The 23,787-nt window shown below is 40.8% G+C and overlaps 2 protein-coding genes and 1 long non-coding RNA gene across 11 annotated transcripts in view; 1 reads left to right on the top strand and 2 right to left on the bottom strand.

The window, feature by feature from the left end:
* LOC129179698 (uncharacterized) overlaps positions 1-1,783 on the bottom strand; it is a 29,643-nt gene extending 27,860 nt beyond the window's left edge. For all 8 annotated transcript variants that reach the window (XR_008570041.1, XR_008570035.1, XR_008570036.1 and 5 more), the window contains exons 1-2: positions 1,674-1,783; positions 607-655 (exon numbers count right to left, since the gene is read on the bottom strand). This is a non-coding gene — a long non-coding RNA (uncharacterized LOC129179698). The remainder of the gene's footprint in view (positions 1-606; positions 656-1,673) is intronic.
* Positions 901-8,899, top strand: scamp1 (secretory carrier membrane protein 1). 2 transcript variants are annotated; one of them, XM_054773271.1, is made up of 9 exons: positions 901-1,137; positions 2,549-2,629; positions 2,775-2,885; positions 3,261-3,363; positions 4,864-4,992; positions 5,059-5,218; positions 5,875-5,976; positions 6,053-6,170; positions 7,190-8,899. In XM_054773271.1, exons 1-9 carry the CDS (start codon positions 1,081-1,083, stop codon positions 7,349-7,351), a joined length of 1,023 nt encoding a protein of 340 aa, XP_054629246.1. In that variant the 5' UTR covers positions 901-1,080; the 3' UTR covers positions 7,352-8,899. The 2 variants fall into 2 exon arrangements, with proteins under 2 accessions (XP_054629246.1, XP_054629245.1); XM_054773270.1 differs by having other exon boundaries at positions 902-1,137; positions 3,261-3,369; positions 7,190-8,898.
* A 1,059-nt stretch (positions 8,900-9,958) lies between these two features.
* Positions 9,959-23,787, bottom strand: LOC129180362 (LHFPL tetraspan subfamily member 2a protein-like). The gene is made up of 3 exons (XM_054774764.1): positions 23,558-23,787; positions 13,334-13,876; positions 9,959-12,250 (listed from the first exon to the last, which is right to left on the bottom strand). Exons 2-3 carry the CDS (start codon positions 13,743-13,745, stop codon positions 11,994-11,996), a joined length of 669 nt encoding a protein of 222 aa, XP_054630739.1. The 5' UTR covers positions 13,746-13,876; positions 23,558-23,787; the 3' UTR covers positions 9,959-11,993.

Raw genomic sequence — 23,787 nt, 5'->3', positions numbered from 1 at the left:
CAGGCACACATGATTCTGTTTTAGGATTACACAGAATGATATGATAACTCAAGTCTCAAGTCTTTCATCTCAAGTCTCAGGTAAAGCCATGCGAGTCCAAATCAAGCCTCAAGTCAAAACAAGGCAGGTCGAGTCACAGGCTTACAAGTCATCACTGTCTATTCTGCTAAATTTGACAAATAGAATGAACACATTTTAAATTGTTTGAGTTTGATTTGTTAAATAAACTTAGTCACAGAAAAAAAAAAGTACTAACATCGCATTCAGGATGCATTTCAGTGCACAGAAATGTAATCCACACGTTTGTTGTTTGTTCCTAAACCTGATTGGACGTTCATAGATGCATTCAATGAAGCAGATTCTGTGGGAAAATTTGGTGTCTTACGGGAAATGATATAACGGTCATGTTAGCTGAATACTTCCAATGGGGACACATTTTACTCCAGTATTATCAAATCATCATACTAAAGGCCAAGTCAAATCCCGAGTCATTCATGTCAACGTTCAAGTCCAGCTGCGAGTCAAGTCGAGACCAAAGTCATCAAAGTCTGAGTCTTACTCGAGTCGACACCTTTGGGTTATAGTATTGATTAAGAGTATACTTACAGTATGCATGCAGCCAGCGCTGGGCCTTGAATGTTGACAACTCTTGAACCTTGAGTGGGAAAAGTTTAGTTTGATAATTATTTATCTTGCGTGGGAAGAACTGACATCGTGTGATAGATGATGCTATAATGTAGCAACTCATCATATACGCCATATTGTATTTATAGCAGCTATTTCAACATCCAATAAAGATTATCTGTGTACTCTAATGAATGATAACTATTCATATTAATATTATTACTATCCGCATGACGTCAAGCTGTCCGCGGTGCTGAATGCGTGATGTCACACTTCCATTCGTGTGAGTGCATGCGTACCACCGACTAAGCTAACAGGCTAGCAGCGGAGGGTTCGCCATCAGCGGGAGGCGGAAAAGACCGCAGGAGGCAGTGAGGGGAAACTTAAAATCGAGGAACCGACTCTTGCCAGGCGAACGCTTAAAACACTGGGAGGAACTACCCGTTTGGCTGTAAAATGTCCGATTTCGACAGCAACCCGTTCGCAGACCCGGACTTCAACAATCCTTTCCAGGTAGCTAACTATGCTAGCAAGCTATCACGTATGGGCGTCCTACTGCTTTAGCTAGCTAGGTAGCTAGTTCTAGGATTCCCTCGCTACTTGGCTAGGTAGTGAAGTCAGCTACCTAATAATAGTCATCGAACCTTTAATAAAATACTCGACATTCCTTTATAGTAGGTGAGCTCGATATATGTCTTGAACTTGACATTGTTGTTACAAACCCGGTAGGAGAAACGCGAGCTGCTAGCTTCACTGAGCGTCAATATATGTCTTAGCTATCCAGCACAGTCGCTTGCTAGGTTAGCATAATGTAAATATTGTGTACTTAACAATATTCCAGAATTGGCGTGTATTCAAAGTTCCATTGCCAAAACACGAGTCATGGTTGTGCATTTATCCCAGGGGTGTTCGAGGATAGTTGCAATTTTAGCTCCAATACATTGTGTACAAAGAATGCCAACTTTATCAATAAACAAACGTCCCCCCCTTTATAGTAAAATGAAGCCACATAAAACACAATTAGTTTGTGATTTGTTCAACTGTCTTACCATACTTTCAATATGAGGAAGACAAAGTTGCTCTCATCCACATGTACACCTGTCAAAATGAGCTTTGATTCAGGGCTTCCTCTCTTAAAAGTTGTGGTGGTCAGCGATTGGGTTGGCAAGATGGCCTGTGACTGGCTCTTTGAGGCACGTGACTGGGTAGCCATCATGGCTGCCTTGCTTGTTGCCATTGAAGTGTGTGTTTATGTAGTGTGGCTTTAATTGCTAACATTGGGTTGTAGATAAATATTTGTAATATATATCGTTTTCATATCATCTACCTATGGTGGGCTGACACTTCAATTTCATCAATGACACAAATTTAAAGTCCAATTATAATAGTAATTGCTATTAATCTTAAAAAAATGAATACCAGTGTTTTCCCTACTGTCATATTAGGGGGTGCCCTCTGCTGTCTTTATTGCACACAGAGCGATTGCATTAATTAATTAACATGCCTTAATTACCTTATTTTGCAGTCTTCTATTGATTTTTATTATGAAAGAGATGGTTATCCTTATTAATGGTTGAAGAGCAACCACATTACATTCATTCTATGGCTCGGCTATGTTGCAGGCGTGCATGTGTGCACGTGTTTATGTCAATGATTGTCAGTGCCGGATGATTGGTTACCTGTGGTGATGTATTCACATTACAGTTTAGGTGACAGTGATTTTACATACAGTAACGATGCGCACTCACTCAGTAGGTACGCCTGAAAAAGTTCATGAGCACCTCAACCAAGATACTGTATTAGAAGCAACTCTCAGTATGACACAGTACAATTCAACTTCAAACACAATAATAAACATATTGCAAAATGAAAATGACAGGCTCAAGTCACATATTAATCTGATGTGGTCCCCTCTATTGTGCAGGATCCCTCGGTGACACAGGTTACCCGATCTGCTCCTCCTGGTGGTCTAGAGGAATACAACCCCTTCACAGACGCCAGAACGGTCAGCTTAACATCCTCATTTTAATTGTAATATTAGTGTGTGACCTCATTCTGTCCACTTCCATTTTAGGACTTCACTGACAAAATAGCACTATGGCCTAATTGTAATTTTGATATTATGAGACTTTATTCCTGCTGGTTTATAGGCCGCCCCTGGAAATGCCCCCAAATCTACTCCAGCACCTGCGCAGAACACACAGCCTGCCATCATGAAGCCCACAGAAGAGCCCCCAGCCTACTCGCAGCAACAAACACAGGTGCAAAAATGTACTCATCATACTGTATTACTGAATGTGCCAATCATTTCTGCAGATTGTGAATTACCGTTATTGCTGAAGTGTGTATTAGAGCTGCAGCGTTTATTTTTTTTCAACTGAAGTTGATCTCAGGTATGCAAGGCTTGGCATCAGTTAGAATGGAGGCCACTGTTTGAGGAAATAGTTGCTACAGTATATATTGTGGAAGTTAGTACCCCACTTGTACAAGCGTCACTTTTGTACTCAATCAATAGAGTTGTTGAACAAAGCAAAGGTTTTAAAATTCTTTAAAAACATTCTTCAAAACACTGCCAGCTCACCTGATTGGAATTCCTGGTTATTTTCCAATATGAGAACAATGTGGATGTGTTATAGGACCAGGCACGTGCTCAGGCCGAGTTGCTGAGAAGGCAGGAAGAGTTGGAGAAGAAAGCAGCTGAGCTTGACCGCAGGGAGAGAGAGCTGCAGTCGCATGGAGGTGCGGGTCAGTAAGTCCATCAATCCATCAGAGGTCGCTCAGTACAACCTTTAGGTTTGAGTAGATTGCTGGCATTCGAGAGGAAGAATGCGGTTGCAGTGTTTCCTACAGGGCTGCAGTCTGTCTGTGGTGTTGGCTCGCTGTGGCCATTGTCTAATTTGCATAATTGGCCGTGGCGTAGAACTTTGCCAGAGTGGAGCTTTTCAAAAACCCAGAGTCTGTGTTTGTGTGTCGACGGGTAAAACGGTAAAACTGCGCCTTTTGGTTTGTGTCATAAGAAATGCATGATACTATCAGGGCTCCAGACTAGTATCAATATCTGTTTGAAAAAATATATATCATGCATCCCTAGTCTAGATGTGTGGAAGTGTGTGCTGATTTGAAAGATAAAGTACGTGTACATTGTACATCTAAAATCTCATTATATTGATGAACAGGAGCGTTATAATGCCCGACCAAGACAGTCGTGATACGTGCGTATGAGGTGTGTTAAAGGAAAATTGCACTTTTTTTGGAATTTTGCCCATCATCCACAATGCTTATGTGACTCACGAACACGTGTCTTTCTCATCCATGCGTTCTAAATATACTTGTATACAAACTGATAAAAAGAGGCAGCTCATCAATGCACATAATGGAACACACCTATTTCGCCTGGAAAGCCCACTATTAAAACGCCTCCAAAAGGTTTCATCATTTTATAGCCATGTTGTAACCACGTAGCAACAGGCACATTCATGATAACATACATATTTTGCCATATGGGTCGTTTTAAGCATTCCCGGAACGTCCTTCCTGTGCGCATTGATTTCACACAGCAACATAGAAACGAACACTATCCCTAGCGTTAACTTTTCCAAAGTCAAAAACAAAAACACAGCAGCAGTGGCGGCAGCTCCAATATATAGCGTAACCTTTTGAGTGTGTGGTGAAGCTAGTTGGCTAGTCGGTAACAGTGTGCTGTGGCGAGGTGTTACGACGCCAGTAACTTAGTTTGTCGGCGTAACAATGTTAATAGCGATAATAATAACAATGTCGCTGTAGTTTGGTTAATATGCAGGTCACATTATGTAAATGGGGTTTTTGGAGGTTTTTTTCAGAAGGCTTAAAGGGCGGAGTAGTTGCATCCCATTACGTGCATTCTAAGCTGCCTCTTTTTATATTTTTAGAACACATAGAAAAGAGAAAGATGTGTGTTCAAGTCTCACATAAGGATTGTTGATAATGGGCAAAATTCCCCCAAAAAGTGCAGTTTTCCAACCTATGTATACAGACAGTCCCATTATATTGTGTTTACGAGCGAGGACCAAACACGTAGCACCAAATCTATCTGTGGCGGTCCAAATGTATGGTGGTGGGCCGCCACAAATAAATAAATGACTGCATGTGAAACGCTGGGTTGTAGGTTGCAGTAGTGTAACATTGCATTGAATTGTACGCTGTTGCTAACATTTTTACTGTATTAGAAGGTCATCAACACTGTTGACGTTGTCTTGACAGGTCGTAAAAACAACTGGCCTCCTCTGCCTGAGAAGTTTCCTGTAGGGCCGTGTTTCTACCACGACATTGCAGTAGACATACCTATCGAGTTCCAGAAGACTGTGAAGATCATGTACAACCTCTGGATGTGTAAGCCCATCACTCCATTTTTAAAAACGAAGCTGCTTCATGCTGATCTTGTCATCTTTTCACCAGTCCACGCAGGCACGCTCTTTGTGAACATGTTTGGCTGCCTAGCCTGGTTCTGTGTGGATCCAAGCCACGGTGTGGACTTTGGCCTGGCCATGCTATGGTTCCTGCTCTTTACACCCTGTTCCTTTGTCTGCTGGTACAGACCGCTTTACGGGGCTTTCAGGTGAGTACAAAAACTGGGTCTAACCCAGCCAGGTGTTTGTTCATGTAATGGACTTCTCTGTTATGTTTTTTCTAATATGTTTTTATACCTTTTTTTGCTCTCCAATACCCTCAAAAGGTAATACATTTACCCCCAGTGTCTTGTTGACCTATGAACAAATTAGAATTTTATTATTTTTTTGTAATGGGGAAAAAAATATTCCATATTGAGTAACATAATCAAAATTATGGCCAAAAATTGAGCAAAAAAACGACCTGAAAGGACAAAAAAGTCCTCAAGGTCCCCAACCAAACCAACTACGCTACTGACACTTCTGGATCAATGAAAATGGCGGCAGAGTACCAGTCGCTATTATTGCCCTTAATAGTTCATTGAAGTGCAGGGACATGAATACTAAGTGACAAGAATTACGTTAGGCATCACAATAAATAGTCACTACAATGAAAAAAATATATAGTATCTCACAATAGTGACTACACCCCTGCCATTTCATTATGTCTTCTACTTCTACATTTCTACTATAGAAATGACACTTTGATGTATGTAACTGGAGTAGTCAGTGTACAGCTACTAGTATAGCACCTTAGACCACGCAGCCGTTCTGATCCAAGAGTATGGTGTATGAGCCCTGTGGTATCGCTCTGTCCCTGCTACAGGAGCGACAGTTCTTTCCGCTTCTTCGTCTTCTTCTTTGTCTACATCTGCCAGTTTGGGGTTCACGTGCTGCAAACTATCGGCATCACTGGTTGGGGCACATGGTGAGATCCCGATCCTGTTCCTTGAAGAAGTGAAGTTGTGACTTGTTGTCATTGTCAAGTTTTGTTTGTCATCCAGTGGCTGGATCACGGCTCTAATGGGTCTGAACACCAGCATCCCAGTAGGCATCATCATGTTACTCATTGCTGCGCTCTTCACGACACTGTCTGTGGGCTCGCTCATCATGTTTAAAAAGGTAAGAGACTCTCCTCCTGCAAGCCACCACCAGTTCTTAAGCAGCCTTCTCAAACCTTGAAAATGCTTGTAAATCAACAGTGCTTTTTAAGGCTTAAAAAAGCACTTCTATTTTACATGAAATACGACCACTTTTATAAAAAAAAAAATCTGAAATGTGTTGTTCTTCTTCCTTTGCTATTGCAAAACAAAATTACCGAATTGACTTGAATACAAGACGGTATTTTTCCCCTGAAAAAGATGTCGACTATTCCGCTGTAGATATTTACACATGCAAACTAGCAGGTGGTGCCAAATGATTTTTCCCCAAGCAAGTCAGAGCTGTTCTGCCTGTCACTAACACACACGCACACACCTGCTGGGGGAAAAAAAGTACGTTAACAAGTTATCAAACAACAGAAGAGGAGTTATGCTAATTTTAAGACTTGAACAAATTTGAGCCTGCCTGTTGCTTACCTCTTGCCTGAAGGTGGGTTCCTAATCAAGAAGCTGTTTTCAACTTAGTTTGTCATTTACGTTATCGCAATTACACAGAATGTTCTAAAATATAAATATTAAGGGTGTCCTGATATCAGCTTATATCGGCCTGCACCCAAAGTCTCTTATATTGGCACACTGATACAAGCAGTCCATTCCAGGTTCTATGCAGAACCCACAGCGTCTGCTAGCGTGTTTAGCAAGGAGCACAACTGATGTCAGCAACGTGGCTGTATTTTTTGTTAAAGTCCGAAAAAGACGTTGCAGCTGAGTGCAAAACTTGTCATGCACAAGTTTCCCGTGGTGACACAGAACCGGGGAAGTTTAATACAACCGATCTCATCACGCGTTTGAAGAAGGATTTTTGCAGCACCACGGCTTCCTGAAACATCTACTGCTGTTTGAAACATTTGCAAAGCGTGAGAAACTCTACTACTCTACTGTTGTATTACAGATCATTACTTGTGGCCTAATACTTTTGCACAGTCCTGTAAGAAAAGTTTCCAAATGACTGAAACTAATTGCAAGTGTGTGTGTGTCCAGGTGCATGCGCTGTATCGTACCACCGGTGCCAGCTTTGAGAAGGCTCAGCAGGAGTTCGCCACAGGCGTCATGTCCAACAAGACGGTTCAGACTGCAGCTGCCAACGCCGCGGCAAACGCCGCGTCCAACGCCGCCCGGGGGGCCTTCAAAGCTCATCCGTAAACACTCATACTGACACACACGCCCATTAGCCAACTCTCTCACACACACTCTGGATGCACAAATCTGGCCTTGTGAAATCACCCGATTTTGCTCATGTTGCTCCGCTGACAGTGATTGGCTCTTGTGCATCCCCACCCAAAGTCCAAACTTTAAAAGCCCCCTTACCTGCATTGTGTGCCCAAAACATCCCCCACGAGTCATGCTTTGTCATCGCACACGCTGTCCTCCCCTTGAGGCGTTACTGGAATCGCAACCCCCCTACCTAACTCACCTTAAATGATCACCTTCTTCACTCATCATGGTAGCTAATCCATTCAGAGCGCTTTGTCTCCCTGCAGGGGGCGGGGTGAACGTGTCTAAGAGAAGTGATCTGCATGTCCCACTGGTTGTTTAGTGAATGGACACACCCCATGAAAGGGATGAATACAGAATGTGTGTGCGCGTGCGTGTGTGTGTGTGTGTGTGTGTGTGTGTGTGTGCGTTACAATCATATGTCTTCGTAGCTCGTCACAAAAACCTAAAGCTGCTATGAATCTGGACGTGGCCTCTTGCTGTTTTATGTTTTTTTCCCATTATTGGGTTACAGCAAACAGGCCTTATTAAAGAGGAGGGGAGGGAGGCTAAGAGGTATATGACCCACCTTGATAAACACGTGTGAAATGGTCAAATTGTACCAAAAAAAGTGTTAAATGATTGGCATGTGACCTGTAGTAGCCCAAATGACTGATAACAGGTAGGACAGATGATGTCCACACAAAGACAATAGTGTTCAATTGTACAGGCTGTCATTAGTACCCCCTAGCGGTGAGGAGCGCGCATGGCAAGTTGTTAATGTTGCAAATGTTGGACCCATGTTGACTGGAATATACTTCTGCAAGTGTTGAATGCTAATCACGACAAAACTAACCAGAGTATGTCTTCTCTGTTTGGAATTTTGATAGCACATTTCTGGTTTTATGTTAGTTGTTATTTATGGCATAATTTAAGTTCTATTTTACATGATGTGTTACATGTGTGTTTGTGGTCAGCATCAGATAGTGACAAGGAAGCTTTGGATGATTTGCGTGAAAGATTCAAAAACAACAAAAAAATCCCTCAAGTGTTATTCTACTGTATGTCCTCAAAAGCTGTGAGAAATGTACCAAATGTCCATCTCGATATATATTTTTTTTTAGTTTGTAATATTATATTATGAAACTACTTTTACTACACGATATGACAGTTGATGGCTCCACACGCCCTCTCTTTATTTGTGTATTTTGCAAGCCGGTCTACACGACAGAATGTTTCTGAACCACATCAATATGAAAGTGTTTTTGACCGGTGGCCATGTCAGTTCACTGAATGAGAAACGTGACAGTAATTTAAGAGGAATACTGTACTTGTATATTTTGTAAAGATGATCATTTGATTCCCCATGACTGAGTCGCGTGTAAAAAGAACATTTAATGCACTATCGTCTGGCCTTTGTCGCATGTGAAATAGTTTTCAGTTTTGTATATTTATGGTATTAACATGGAATAAAGATTTGAAAAAGACATTTGTCCATTTTTGGAAACAGTATCACAGTCCATGTTTCCCCTCCATGAACCACAGCTACGGTACTCAGTACCGGCAGCACTCATGCATCTCCAGGTGTAATTACCATCAAAATGCTTGACTGTAGGCAAACACACAAATTTGATACATACTTATTTAGACAATAATGCATGTGTTGGCTCTTTCAGTGGATAGTAAATCTATACGGCTCACACTGACTACTCTTAAGCAGTGCTTCTCAACTGGTTTGGCTGCAGGACCCACCATCCTCACTAAATGACAAGCAGCGACCCAAATATCTGTCATTATTTAATGAAAAGACAGTGCAGTTTGAATTTGAGGTAGTGCAAAATAACACCACAGTGTGCCAGCGCCAAACAAGTACAAAGAACATTTCCGGAATAATAGGCTTTAACCCACAAATGCAATTATTTTACCAAAAGTACTGTACACGACGGCGTATTGGGGCCACATTGAAAAACAAAAGTCTGAAATTTTGAGGATAAAGTCCTAAATTTACGAGAATAAAATTTACTTTTGTACAATACTTACGAGTACTTTGTCATATACTTACGAGGAAAAAATTGTTGTACATTTACGAGAAAAAAGTTATAAATTTACTGGAATAAAGTCGTAAATTGACAAGAAAAAAAGTCACACATTAACGAAAAAAAAAGTTGTACATTTACGAGAAAAAGTCATACATTCCCGAGAATAAAGTCGTAAATTTACTACTTTTTTCTTGTAAATGTAATAATAATATGATATTATTATTATTATTATTCTATTATTATAATATAAAGTATTTACGAGAAAAAAGCCATACATTCACAAGAAAAGTCATACATTTCTGAGAATAGTCGTAAATTTACAGCTTTTTTCTTGTAAATTTAATAATATAATATTATTAATAATTATTATTATTATTATTATATAATACAATAAAGTATTTACGAGAAAAAAAGTCATACATTTACAAGAAGAAAAGTCAGAATATTACCTTTGCCCAAGGCCAAAGGTCACATAAATACCCCTTTTTCATAGCTGTCTCAGGCAATGCCTTTTTTTTTCTTTTTTTTCTAGTAAATTTACAACTTTATTCTCGTAATATTACGACTTTAGTCTCGAAATCTCAGATTATTTTACTACTCCGTTGTAACAGGCAACTCGTCTCAGGCATTGCCTGGGACAGCTATGAAAAGGGGGGACTTGTGTGACCTTCGGCCTTGGGCAAAGGTAATATTACGGCTTTTCTTCTTGTAAATTTACAACCTTATTTCTCAAAAATTAACCACTTTATTCTCGTAAGTTTCCAATTTTTTTCTCTCTCGTAAATTTACGTCTTTATTCTCGAAATCTCAGATTATTATGTTTTTTCAATGTGGCCCTAATACTCCGTCGTAGGTTACAGACTTAGTAGCACCATAAAGCGTTGTCGCTACATATATGACTATTATTAGGCGACAATCCAAAATTCCCTTCAGAATAAAAGCGCAAGGTTATTTTTTGGAATGTCTTGCCCAAAAACGTCCCGCGACCCACCAGTTGAAAATCACTGCTGTAGAGTACATCCAATTTTCATTTTTTTCCATTTTTAATTTTTACCATTTTTACCGGTGCTGCCGCGAGTGGCTGCCTTTCAAGCAGCTCTGTTTGTTTTATGTGAATTTCTCTTGTAGATGAATAAAGTATCTATCTATCTATCTATCTATCTATCTATCTATCTAGCAAAGCACTGTCCCCTGGGAAAATACACTGTAATAAAAACGGTTGCTGAAATGTGAGGGGTGTAAACTCACTTGTCATATACTAGGTGCGCTTTAAGAGGGGACAGACATATTCATATTTTCACCTGTGTCAGTGTTTCTTCAAAAATCCCCTGAGGTTATTAATAAAGACTTATTTTATTAAAAGTACAAAGTGTAATTCTCTAGAGTCACATCAGCTATTCGCTCACTTACGAAGCCACACAAATGCTCTTACTCTTGTTAACGTAAAATAAAAAAAACAGCATATTAACTTTCACAGAAAATCATTATTGCACACCTCGCCTTCTACGATGAATGAAAGCAATATCTTGGCACGAGTGAAGTTTTGCGCTGCAGTTTTTTGCAGTGTGGCATAGTCTATCCTGCCATGGTAAGCTACTACATCACTATCAGGCTCACGGAGGTTCTGCAATTAGAGCTACAAACAATCATTATTCGTTGGAGACAGCGCCGCTATACAGTGGACCGCTCTCGTGGACGGACACATGGTGGTGTTTCCTGGCGTGTTCAGCTTTGCAGGTGAACCATAAAAATGATGACAATCTGTGTTTACTGGAAGTTGTGCACTCTGCTTACTCACGGAGTACTTACACCAGCAATGTACTAAGATTCATACAAGAGCTGTGAAAAAATTCTGCCATACAATAATAATAACGATGCCATCTTTCCTTATGCACCACTGCAAAGTAAAACCACGATAAACATATTGTTCACTCAATACCTCTAGCTTTGGATTTATACACTGTAGTTGCACACACATTTCAGCTTAAATATCGCCGTGGCCGTGGCTGTAGGCAACCTCCTGATGTAGTTTTTTTGTATTAACTCCACAAGAAGCCAGTCGCTGCCTTTGAAATATCGGAGTGGTGAGCATCCAGCAGCTTTATCTACCTCTGCATGCACCACACAGTTCTTACTACTATGTACACTTGTAACATGTTGTCTTGCTGCTGTGTTGTGCAGCATGCTTGTTAATCAAATGACCATGTGGTCAAAGAGAGCTGCAATTTCCTTGCCACTTTCTCATGCACTCAAAATCATTATTAAAGGTTAAAAATGAACTTGTTATATGTCTGGTGGGCTACACGGTGGTCGTCTACCAAAATGCATGCCTAGATATTTTTGTATAGGCAGAATTTTTCTGTACAGCTCTTCTATCGGATCTAGGTGTATACACTGACTAAGCAATGAGAGCCGATGAGAAATCTTACTTTTCATTCAAATATGTGAAAGTGTTTCTCCACAAGGAATCCATCAGGAAGGAATACAGCACCTCCAGCTTCTTAGGACCTGGAGAATCCCCCAAAAGTCCGCAGTCTGTCCACTACCAGTGCTCACAGAAGGCAGATGAGACTCTTCCCCTCTTCTATCTCCTCCTGGACCTTATCGCTAGAGGTGGCGATCTCCGCCTGCGCGGACAAAACAGCGCACAGGAAGGCCGCCAGGATTCCCCCAATGGCGGCATAAAAAGCCCAGCCCAGTGAGCACAGGGCCGGCCTGAAGGGGGAGGCCTCTGGCCCGCAGTAACTGAGCACCTTCTGGGAACCCCAACCGGCAGGGTAGAGCATGAGACCCACCATGAGCAAGAGGCCTGGAGGAAGAACACAGAAACAACAGACCAAACATCAGATGCTCACTCACTGTAGAAAACATGCATTTATCCTCACACACACACACACACACACACACATCTGCGGTAAGAGAAAAAAGCCTATTTGACTGATAGGTGATGTGTAAGACATAGTAGACATTAATTAGACAGGCTTTTCTGCACAACAGCTGCACTTCTATTCACATCCAGCAGGTGGCGCTTTAGTGCTAAAAAGTATGGTTTAGCAGTTAAAAGTCAAATTTGACACGTCTAATTGTGTTGACCTATGGGACCATAGTGGAGCCCTATGAATTCTGCCTAGCAACAGGTGGTTGAGGTAACAAAAAATGTGACCCATTTTGTTCCTTTGCAGAGCCCCGCCTGCTAGCTAAATTGTTTTAGCTGTAAGTTTTAAGTATGTCTAAGTGGTTGGTACAATATTATAATAGTTCTTCTTTTTTATGACTTTAAAATACCTCATTTGAATTTTATCATTTTTGTATTTAATTTCTATTATTTTGAAATGCATTTTTGATCATTTTTAAATTAAATAATTTGAGATATGTAATAAAACTGTTTATGCTGTGTTTATTTTCCTTTTGTACATTTATTTTGTTTGTTTATTTTTATATTAAATACATTATTTTCTTACATTATTTTATGCAACGTTAATTTTAATATTCCATTTATTTTTCTGATTTTAAAACTAATTCATTGAAAATGTTTATTTTTTTCTTATTTGTAAATAAATTATTTCCTAAAATGTTTTTTTTAATTTATTTTACTTATTTTTAAACAAATTCAAAAAATATATAATAATGAAAAAGTAATACTATATTTCTTATGTTCTTAATTAAAAAAAATACATTACTTAAAAATGATATTAATTTAAATATTACTAAAATTCCTGTTATTTTTAAATCATATAATTTACAAATGTGATTTAAAAAGTATATTATAATAGTATTTATATTATTACTAATTATATTATACTATATTGTGTTCAAATGTATATAATATTTAATTTATTCTAGTAAAAATATTGCAAGTCATATTGCAAGTCCATGCAGATGCACCCCTCACCTGCGATAGCCTGCATCAAACCACATATGTTGAAGATGCTTTTCCTCAGGATGCTCTGGAAGCACAGACTGAAAATGGAGATGCAGGCCACCACCCCAAGCACTAGCGTCCCCCCGGCCAGAAACAACATGGCCGCCTGCCAGAAGCCACTGGCCACCTCTGAGAAGGTCCCGGCGTAGGGCCCGCAGCTAACACCTCCTCCCCGGGTGGTCAGGCGAAGGCAGCGGCTGTAGAGGCCGAGGGAGGGCCGGTACTCCCCGGAGTCCACCCCCACATGGCTCACGCTGGAATTAGAACGAGGGAATCCCAGCAGCCAGTCGGGGCTCATGAAGGCCACGAGCTCAGCGAAGGCCACGAGGATGCTGAGCAGGGTCCACAGCATGGAGCGGCATGTTACGATGACGTGGCACATGCTTTTACTCTTCTTCAACAACTCCTCTCCCTGGAGATGTGTCCGGTGGAAAATAGAAAATAATAATGCTGAGGTCCACTTCTACAATACACCAAAGCAGCTTCCCTCCTCCATGGTGCATTCAGGAACACCTACACACGTACAAAGAAGCACAGAGGTGAACAGAAGATGTAAACAAGCATATTCCCGACCACAGTGACTCATCTCTGGTGGTAAAATGCAGTGACACTTTCATCCAAGAGCCATCATGGACCACGACATTCCCACAAACTCTGCTCCCGGCCAGCTGTGAGCAGCACCTGCAGGTGTCTGCTGACTTGATGAATCACACATACAAACCAGCCCCATTCTGCTAGGGTATTACTCACACACACTATGACTTGGTCTTATGGGTAATGTGGTGGTAATGCAACAGCCCCCAGCATTCCACAGTGTGACATCAGTCACAAGTTGACACATGACATCCAATGGAGTGTCATCATCCTTTACTAGTCCATGGGGGTGCGTATTATTAGCATCATGGCAATAAATCGTATTAACTCTTTCAACAACAAAGACGTACTTGTACTTTTTATAACATAGGAATTAAAATAGGAAATTCTTTGATATGATATTGGATCCCAGCGGGGTACTAGCACGTTTCTTTTAATTAAATACGCCACAAATCTCCAGTTGTGTACATGGTCAATCTGCATTCTTCTTCTCTCTCTTGGCAGAAACGCTTGGATTGCACAGCCTCCTCCCCCACCACGCCTATTCTGTTGTGATTGGTCAGGTGTCGGGGGCATGCTCCAGCCCCCCGCCACCACACAGAGCTCCATGAAGACACGCCCCCACAACCGGTTACGTGGTAATGACTATCAGCAAACAGTAAGGAAGAGTTAGATATATTTGATATAATAGATGAATATCGGAGAATGTGGCATCAAACCATGCTTTGGTCACAAAACAGCTGAAGTCTGTTGAGAGGAGCAGTGACTGTGACGTAGGTCTTCAGCTCCCCAAAAACCAAAAACTCTCGGCACTGTTGCCTTACTCCGGTTTCCTCGGATGCCCATGGAAAGATACACAATTCTTACAGCTGAGTAAAACACTTTCTGGCTGCCATTTTCAAGAAAAAGAGACAAATGGTACTAAGCAGCAGTTACCACTGGGTAAGAGGCGAGTTGGCGTACATGGACTTCCTAAAGTTGTGATGTGGGAAACTCACAAGTTCTCACACTCGACTGGTCACGAGATTTAGCTGTTGGAAACGTAGGATAGGGCCCCATCAACAAACATTCCTGGACTCACACCTTTACCTGGATGTGCACTAAAAATATAGGTGGTGATAATGATGAGTGTTTTAAGTGACAGCAGTGTGATATGATACACAACAGCCATGCCAGCCTCCACTCAGGAGGACGCTAAGTACAAGCCTGCAGCATCCTTGGGAAGCCAGGACTGATGTTTGCTATTTTCTGATACTATCTCAAACACTTCAAGGTAAAACATATCTGACATTTCACAGCCACAACAGGATTCATGTGAGGTGGACCATGGTGGAATGCAGTCCTGATAACAAAATCACAGGCATGACAACATCATAGGAGCAAGTACGACACACACTGATACACCGTATGCTTTACACAAAAAATACATGTAAAAACAAAACACTACCAGACCACTGACATGTGGCTAACTGAAACAAATGAGCTGATTTGATCTTTGACCTTGGCTAAAACAGAGCATTTCGGAGAGCGTTGAGTAGGAGACTCTACTAATTTGATCTCTGACCCTTGCTATCTTACATGAGCCTTTTTAAACTGATGACCTTCTTGGTTTGACCTTAAGTAATAACATAATTGACAGCAAGATACAATCCAACGGGAGAAAAGATGATTGGTTAAAAACTGAGCTTGGGCCTTCAAGGAGAACTTTTTTGTTTTATTTTGACCATCCGCAATCCTTATGTGAGACATGAACACACGTCTTTTTCTTTTCTCTGTATTCTAAATGTAAAAAACTGCACAAGGCATCTAACAATGCAATGTAATGGGATTCAGCTATTCCGCCTATAAACCCTCCATTAAAACACCTCTAAAAACTCTCCAACAACGTTTTATCATTTTATATACATGCTGTGACCACGTAGTAACCGGCACATTCATGATAACATGTTACACTTACAGTATTTTGGTCATTTTAAGCATTACCAGAGCTTCCTTCCATGGCAACGAACGTTACTTCCATCAACAGCAGCATAGAGAAATCGTTTGCTATCACTAATCATGGCAGACTATGTGAGAGCCGCCGCAGGCTACTAGGCTTTTCTTTTACTCCCCCCCAGGCAGGGAATAATGTTGCTGGGTGCTAGTCAGATCCATCTATAGTGAAACACTAGGCGTTAGCATGTAGCACTAGTGCTAAAAGTTGCATTGACAAAATAAAACCATCATAAAACAGTCAATTACAATGTCCGCCACTCACTGGGATGCCGACTGATGGGATGGCCGTATCTTTCAGTACAAGACTTGTGCTCCCTGTTGAGCTGTTAAATTCAGAATAGCCCTCACGGTAAAAAAATGCTGCGCATTAACAAGCATCTAGCCGAGGCAAAACCTTCTACCGTACACATGTGAGGCATTATTTATAACCTAGCATTAACTTTTCTAAACTCACAGGCGATGTAACAAATCTGGTAGCTAACGTTACCTCTCGGGATTGGCCTGTGTGAGTGGCGCTGTGTCACTACGCCAGAAAAGTAGTTCTTCAGTGGGAGCTCCAATGTCGCTGTAGCTTAGTTAATATGCAGGTCACGTTATGTAAATAGAACACTGTTTCCGTTTTTGGGAGGTTTTTTTATTAGAGGGCTTTATAGGCGGAATAGGTGCTTCCCATTACGTACATTGTTGCTTTCGTGCTAGCTGTTTTTCTCTTTTTAGAACGCACAGAAAAGGGAAAAACGTGTGTTCATGTTTCATATAAGGATTGTGGATGATGGGCAACATTTTTTTTAAAAGTGCAGTTTCCTTTAGTAATAGAAGTTTTATGTCAAGAAATGCGCGCTAACTTGACCTCTGACTTTCTCACTGGTCTGATGCCCAATGCCCTCTAAAGTTTCGCAACATGTAGCTAGCAACCTGACTTTTGACCTTGGTGGCTGAATAGTGGCTAGGAGGGAGCTGTTATTTCACCGCAAACTGACCTTAGACCTCTCAAACGCAAGCCATATTTTAAAAAAATAATAAAAATCACCATATAGAAAACACAACATTTCTACAGAAAGAGTTTAGATCATCTTTCATGCTAAGCTGTCAGGTAGTGCAGATGTTTGGGCTGGTCCTTTTCTATTCTGGTCGTCACGAGTCATCATTGTCATAGTGTGTGGTTTCACACAGCAAGTAGCAATCACACACAGGCCCAGCAGACACCCTTGTGCATCCCGTCTAAACAGCAGGGTTTGCGTACATGCACATTAACACTAAGACAAATAAACTAGGCCATGCTACCTGTGTGTGTTTGTTTGCACAGACTTTAGTTTAAGCCACCCACCAAGGTTTAGCTTCACTGCAGTCAGCTGCTTTTTAAAGTGATTAAACAGTGCTTTTTAATCATACAGTCCACAAATGCTGAGCTTTATGACTATAACACACCACAAGAGTCTCTTTTATATCAGCCATGTCTTCTACTCCTGAACCACAGCACACAAAAGGGCAAAAATTGGTCAAAACATGCAGCCCTGCCGTGTTGCCTGTGCTATTACCTTTCTGACAAATACACCACATGGGAACGCTGTAATTAAACCCCAGAGTTTGACCCCGTAAGTCACACTGCCTTGAAATTTCTCACACAATACAAAACACCCACTATAACCTTGGAGCGTTTAGCCAAATCATCATGAAATGTCTTACACACCTTTAGCGGACAGAAAAGCATGCGTGTAAAATATGAGCAATATAACAAGGCCTGACACGATAACAAAATTTGCTAGTCGATAACTGGCCTACAAATTATCGACGATAATCGATCATTTAGACCCTTTTTTTAAGGCATATTATCATTAAGATTATCATTCAAAGATCATTGTGTCATGTCACATTTGAGCCACTCTCTGGAACTCATGCATAGTGTACCTGTGTGAGGCCCAGTTAACATTGAGGAATCGTGGGAGGTCACCAATTCACATACCAATCCTACTTATGGTGTCAAAAGAACTATACACAGCAACGCAATAGGCGGATAAAAACAGACAAGACACTACCAACGTGTAATGCAGAATATTAACTAACTACTATGTGAGCTCTAAGCATGCACTTTCCAGCCATTTACAAAAACTGTACAGCAAAGCACGCTGGGAAACAGGAAGTGCTCCCAGCAAAGCTACAGTATATAGACCAACTCTGTTCAGAAAAAAAAAAACACTGCAATAAAACCTACACACACAGTTATGTCGTGTATTTTTAAGCTATTGTGGCGGGTCATATTTGAGCTGTGTAAAATAATAGATATGACAGACTGCACGACTTGCGGGAGTTTAGATGGTAGCCATCTTTTAACGTCATAACGTGCTTGAACACAACTTCACTGCACAAGTTATGGCAGCTCAGGAGGGACACTGCAGACATCACCTCTTCTCACACACAAGCTGGACCACAGCTGAGTGGGCTAAAATGCAATGTTGCTGATATGTTCTTCAACACGTATTCTTTCACTCAAAAAAAAAGAACACTTTTTTTTTAACCCTGCATAATCCTGCAAAAACCCTGTAAGGGGTGGCACATGTGCTATAGTCCACTTGCATTGGAGCTAAAAATGTTTTAACACAGTCAAAATGTTACACTGATGTGATTCAAAACCATCTTTTCGCAACGGAAGCCATCAAAGCACCGCATGGTATGTTTCTTTTGAAAGATTTCTATCATCATTCCACCAGAATGTTCTCTGCAGTCGTATTGTATTATTGTATTAGTGCTGACTGTGCACTTTTAACATCTAAAATCTCCTCTGCGATGCTGACTAAGGCTGATATTCCATTTTCTGATACCCTTTTTGAGATGAAACCAGATCTCCCATACTGACTGATGGCCTGCTTTCCCACACTCAAGTCATGACTTGATACACAAAGATCATGCGTGCTCGGCAAGGTGCTCAGGCGCTCCTCACAGTCGGCGTCAAGTCAGCGGGCCAATATGAACACGCTCCATGCTGCTACAAGGAACAAACCCGCTCTGGTGGAATTTATAACAAAAAACACATAGAGTATCACTAGCTGACAAGCAGCCATGCACAGCAAGCAGCTTTTGTGTTGGATCGACTGCTTGTTATTTCGCTGATATCGAAAACAGTTGAAAAAAAAGACAAAAACAGGTTTTGAAGAAGAGAGATCGTCTTATATTTGGGTCAAAGCCAAACCGTTGACGTCTAATCTAATTCTAATTACTGTGAGTCTATCTAATCATCTGCTTCCAGGATGCTGTGTTACTGTATGACGGCACACTCATTGTGGAACTCAAGCGGTGTTTACACTTGCATGCATTTGGCGCCAGGACGAGGCACGATCAGAGGAGTCAAATACGCATGAGTCACTTAACCAAGTAGGTTGATCATTAAAATTCAAACGAAATTTGAACTTTGAGAGTGTTTAAACAAGAGAGAAATGTGAGAAAATGTGAAAAGTGTGTTAAGTGTATGGTGAGGGGTTTTACAGCCTTAAAACATATATAATAACTGTAAAAAAAATATATAGGCGGCTACTTCGTGGATTTCACTTTCTGCGGGCTGTTCTGGGAACCTATCCCCCACGATAAACGAGGGAAAACTCTACACTGCAAAGTGAAATCCAATTTCTTGTTGCTCTGTGCCACCTTCCATCCATTTATTTTCTATGCCGCTTATCCTAATTAGGGTCGCGGGGGTATGCTGGAGCCTATCCCAGTTGACTTCCGGCGAGAGGCGGGGTACACCCTGGACTGGTCGCCAGCCAATCGCAGGCTTTAGTTGACACAACCGCAGGTCACATATAGACAAACATTTGTCACAACCGAACATGTTGTCCTGTTCTGATAAAACTACTTATATACTGTAGCAACAGCCATGCTAATCTCTTCAGGGGGCCGTCGTTGTTTACTTGCTTGCGGTCTTATCTTCTCCAAAGATGCTGTTTTATCATAGAAAGTCATAACATAAGCTACAGCAATCACACAATGTGAGCTTTGTTTGTAAATGATTTTTCTATTAGTTATGAGAGCAAAGGTTAACATTCTTGGTCCTTGATCAAGACGACATGTTGTGGCAAGACAGAGCAGCAGACAAGCTGTAACATTAGCAGGAAGAAACAGCTACGCCCTGCAACCGTGACTCAACAGAGAGCATTCGTTGCAGATTCATCTTTAAAAACTCTTCTGATATCAAACAATTGGATCTGTGAAATTGGATCCATACAATATGGATGAAATAACAGCAGGTTCAGCTTTCAAACTGAACAAAACAACCCCCAACTACTACAAAAAATTTGCCTCTAAAGTCACGCAGAACGTCAGTGTTTGAACAGCTGCCGTGCATGACATCACGTTTCACCTCAAAGGATTGACTCAACAGGCATGTTTTGCTTCTTCTTTGTTTGTTGTGGCTTTTTTCGCAGCAGTGATACTTTAAACGTCAACATCCGCATCGTGACTTGTTATCAATGTTAAGGTGGGCCGTTTTATTGTTATTACAGTGTTCACTTCTTTGCACACTTGTATCGCAAATGAGTGAGTGGTGCATTGTGGGGATGAAACACAACACCAAAGGCCAGCCCACCACCAAAGGCCAGAAGTGCAGTGGAAATTTTAAACTCAAATGCAATGAAAATTGTACTTTTAAACTGAAAATAGGCCTCAAAAGTCAGTCAAAAAAATCTCAACATGATTCTTTGGCTTTTTTCTACTCTTAATGCAAAGGAAGAACAAGCCTCAGCATGTGATAGCGGTGGTTCGCTTCTTTTTTTACCCTTGTATTCTTACGGAAGCTAAGAATGGTAAAAATAGAATACAAGACAATGAATGCAAAATGCCTGCACAGATTTTTGAGGTTTTGTGATTGGGGACAGCTTGAACCTGGTACCGATTATTTCCATTATTTGCTGCGGGAAAAATGATTTCACATTCCTTTTTTGTGAAGGTGGCAGAATAAAAAACGTGATACTTATTGTGGGTCATTCTCCATTTGCAAAATTCAGAAAAATATGTATTTTTTTTTATATGTTAAATTAACCATAAATTTAAATCTGCAGTACAACTATTATATATGCCAAAAATGCTCTAATTAAGGCCTCGATTGGTTTTGTTCTGCTGCCTCTCTCCAAATAATGCCTGATCCCAATTAACATTAAAACACCCTAGCTATAATTACAGCACCTACAGTCTATTTTTTGTGACTACATTTGTATGTGTTTACCTATGTAATATTAACCGGATTTTGCCACATAGGTATTGAAGTACAAATGTAAAGTAACAAAGAAAACCAGACATTCCCCAGTCTCATTAGCATGCACATGCAAGTGAATTAAAGTGGACCTCCTGATCAAGTGCCACTCTACCTAACAAAAGAAGCTCAGAGGAACGCCCCTCCCTCTCGCTTAGAGCCACCATCATGGGCCCAGAATGCTCTCCTTCATCCACAAAGATGAGCCGACACGACCTTCAACCTTTTCACCGCGTGCGGTGGGCCGGCCCCTCCATGCCAGCATTGGCTCGCCAGTGGCCCCTGCACACAAAGCTCCTCAGTGACCTCACTTTTCATGAACACAAAGACAGCCATGACCCAGCCATACTTCACTGTCTCACTCATGCAAAAGTAGACAAAATGTCTTTTTTTTTATGTCCGAACGTCCACTGAAAACCAACCAACTGGACTCACTAAATTTCCAATGGAGTGAGGGGGTTTCATTGTGTAGTCTTTTTCACATAGCAGTATGCCCTTGAACTCAAGCACTTTCCTGGTTTTGTTGAATTGGTATTGTAGTGGTCCTTCCCCTCAATGCATGCGCAGCTCCATGGGTGGCTTTTGAGGGCAGGCCCTCCCCTGCTTCTCAAGGCCTGTTGTGGAGGAAGAGGAGGACCTCGGGCTGCTGTGCATGCACAAATGTGGGGAGGACACGTTTGGAAATCAAAATAAAAGTTGAAGAGCTGTGAGGTCCAACATGGAGGCCCTCAAGTTCAGTTGATGTTACGCAACTTATACAAAACAAAACTTTGCGTCAAGCCATCTCTAACCTCATTCCAGGGTCAAACTCTTAGCATTTTTGCTTTTTCTTTGCCTTTAAAGAAGCAGCCTCAACAAACAGTGCTAATAAAAAGAGAGCTTGGGAACTTGTCAAAAGGTAGTTTTCTTGTTTTTTCTGTGACAGTATACAAGTGGTTAACTTCTATTTACACCTGAAAACTGAGATGCATTAGGTGCAACTGTGACACTTAGCATTAAAGTTAAGACTTGTGTGTGTTTTATTGGATTTTCTGTCTCAATTTTAACAGTGGTTAACTTCTTTTTACACTTGTATGACAGCGTGTTAAAGTTATATTTATTGTTTTAATTATTACTTACGGGAAGATCCATCCATCCATTTTCTATGCCGCTTATCCTCACTAGGGTTGTGGGGGTATGCTGGAGCCTATCCCAGCTGACTGCGGGCGAGAGGCGGGGTACACCCTGGATTGGTCGCCAGCCAATCGCAGGGCACATATAGACAAACAACCATTCACACTCACATTCATACCTATGGACAATTCAGAGTCGCCAATTAACCTAACATGCATGTTTTAGGAATGTAGGGGGACACCGGAGTACCTGGAGAAAAACCCACGCATGCTCGGGGAGAACATGCAAACTCCACACAGAGATTCAATCAAGTTTTTGAAATAAAATCTTAATTCTATAAAACAAAAAACATTCACTGTAGTGGATTTGCTTTTATATTAACAGAAATTGGACATAATAAACCATTGTGGATATTTTGGGGACTACAATTAAACATTTTCCCTTTTCCCAAATGAAGTACTTTTTAAGATGTCTAAGCGGTTTCAAGTGTTTCTTCGTATTATACAGTATTTGGGGTTTTTTGTCTCAATATTTACCATTATTTACATCATTGCATAGTATAACTGCCTGTTTTACGATGCATATGACAATAAAACTCTTGAATCTTGAATCTTCTTGTTACACTTGTATAATTGTTGAGAATGGCAAAAAGTTGCTATACAGTTTTTCTTTATTACTCTGTAGGAGTTTGTTGGGTTTTTTTTAATGAATCCGCCATGCAGTACCAAACGCATCTTTGCTGTGAAAGAATAAACATTGTTATGTTCATGGGAACTACAAACAAACATTTATAAACATTTTCCCAGGTCAAATCAAGCCCTTCCAGCACCATACAGCTGTGGTAAACTGTTCTAGTATCACTACAGTTGGTTATAATGACCAAAAAGTCCAACCATACTTGTCATACTTTTACTGTTTTGTTGGAGATACAATTCTTTTTAATACATTTGTTATATCATATACAGTACATGGTCAAAAGAGGGATATAATATATTGCACGTTACTGTCACATACAACGACAAGTATGTGTTTCCTAATTTGTAAGGGTTTTTTCTTATCTGATAGTAAAAATATGTAGAATAGTAATAGTGCACAGTCAAAAAAAAGTGAGGCCAAATAGACTGAAGAAGTACATCGAATACTACATGATGCTAAAACTTGAGCTGAATACTTGCGGTGAAGCTAATAAAATGAAGTGACACATTGTGAGGGTAACAAGTAACAACACTTGAACAAGAAACATGCTTCCATACCTGCCAACCTGAAGCCACAAAGTAGAAGTAAGATTGCAGTGAGTGGACCTTTAATCGCTCGTCTTCCCAAAAAAGAAAAAAAAAGTGACGATAGCGTGAAGAGGAAGTGTTTTGTTGTCGCTGTTTTTCTTTAGTAACGCTACTTTTGTTCCCCGGAGTAGTTCACCTTCATTCACTCACTCAAGAGACTTGTCCCTCTTCTAAACTGAATGTACCTCCTCGTCCTCCTC

This window comes from Dunckerocampus dactyliophorus, chromosome 4, assembly GCF_027744805.1.
Source record: "Dunckerocampus dactyliophorus isolate RoL2022-P2 chromosome 4, RoL_Ddac_1.1, whole genome shotgun sequence".
Classification (NCBI taxonomy): Eukaryota; Metazoa; Chordata; class Actinopteri; order Syngnathiformes; family Syngnathidae; genus Dunckerocampus; species Dunckerocampus dactyliophorus.
This window is presented reverse-complemented; position numbering and strand designations above follow the sequence as displayed.

Bases quoted from the DNA above. Each gene is read 5' to 3' on its own strand.
- scamp1 (XM_054773270.1), top strand. From the start codon at position 1,081: ATGTCCGATTTCGACAGCAACCCGTTCGCAGACCCGGACTTCAACAAT. The intron at 2,886-3,260 runs GTGCAAAAATGT...GATGTGTTATAG, and splicing joins ACTCGCAGCAACAAACACAG to GACCAGGCACGTGCTCAGGC. The intron at 4,993-5,058 runs GTAAGCCCATCA...TCTTTTCACCAG, and splicing joins CATGTACAACCTCTGGATGT to TCCACGCAGGCACGCTCTTT.
- LOC129180362 (XM_054774764.1), bottom strand. From the start codon at position 13,745: ATGTGCCACGTCATCGTAACATGCCGCTCCATGCTGTGGACCCTGCTC. The intron at 12,251-13,333 runs GTGAGGGGTGCA...TTCTTCCTCCAG, and splicing joins TTTGATGCAGGCTATCGCAG to GCCTCTTGCTCATGGTGGGT.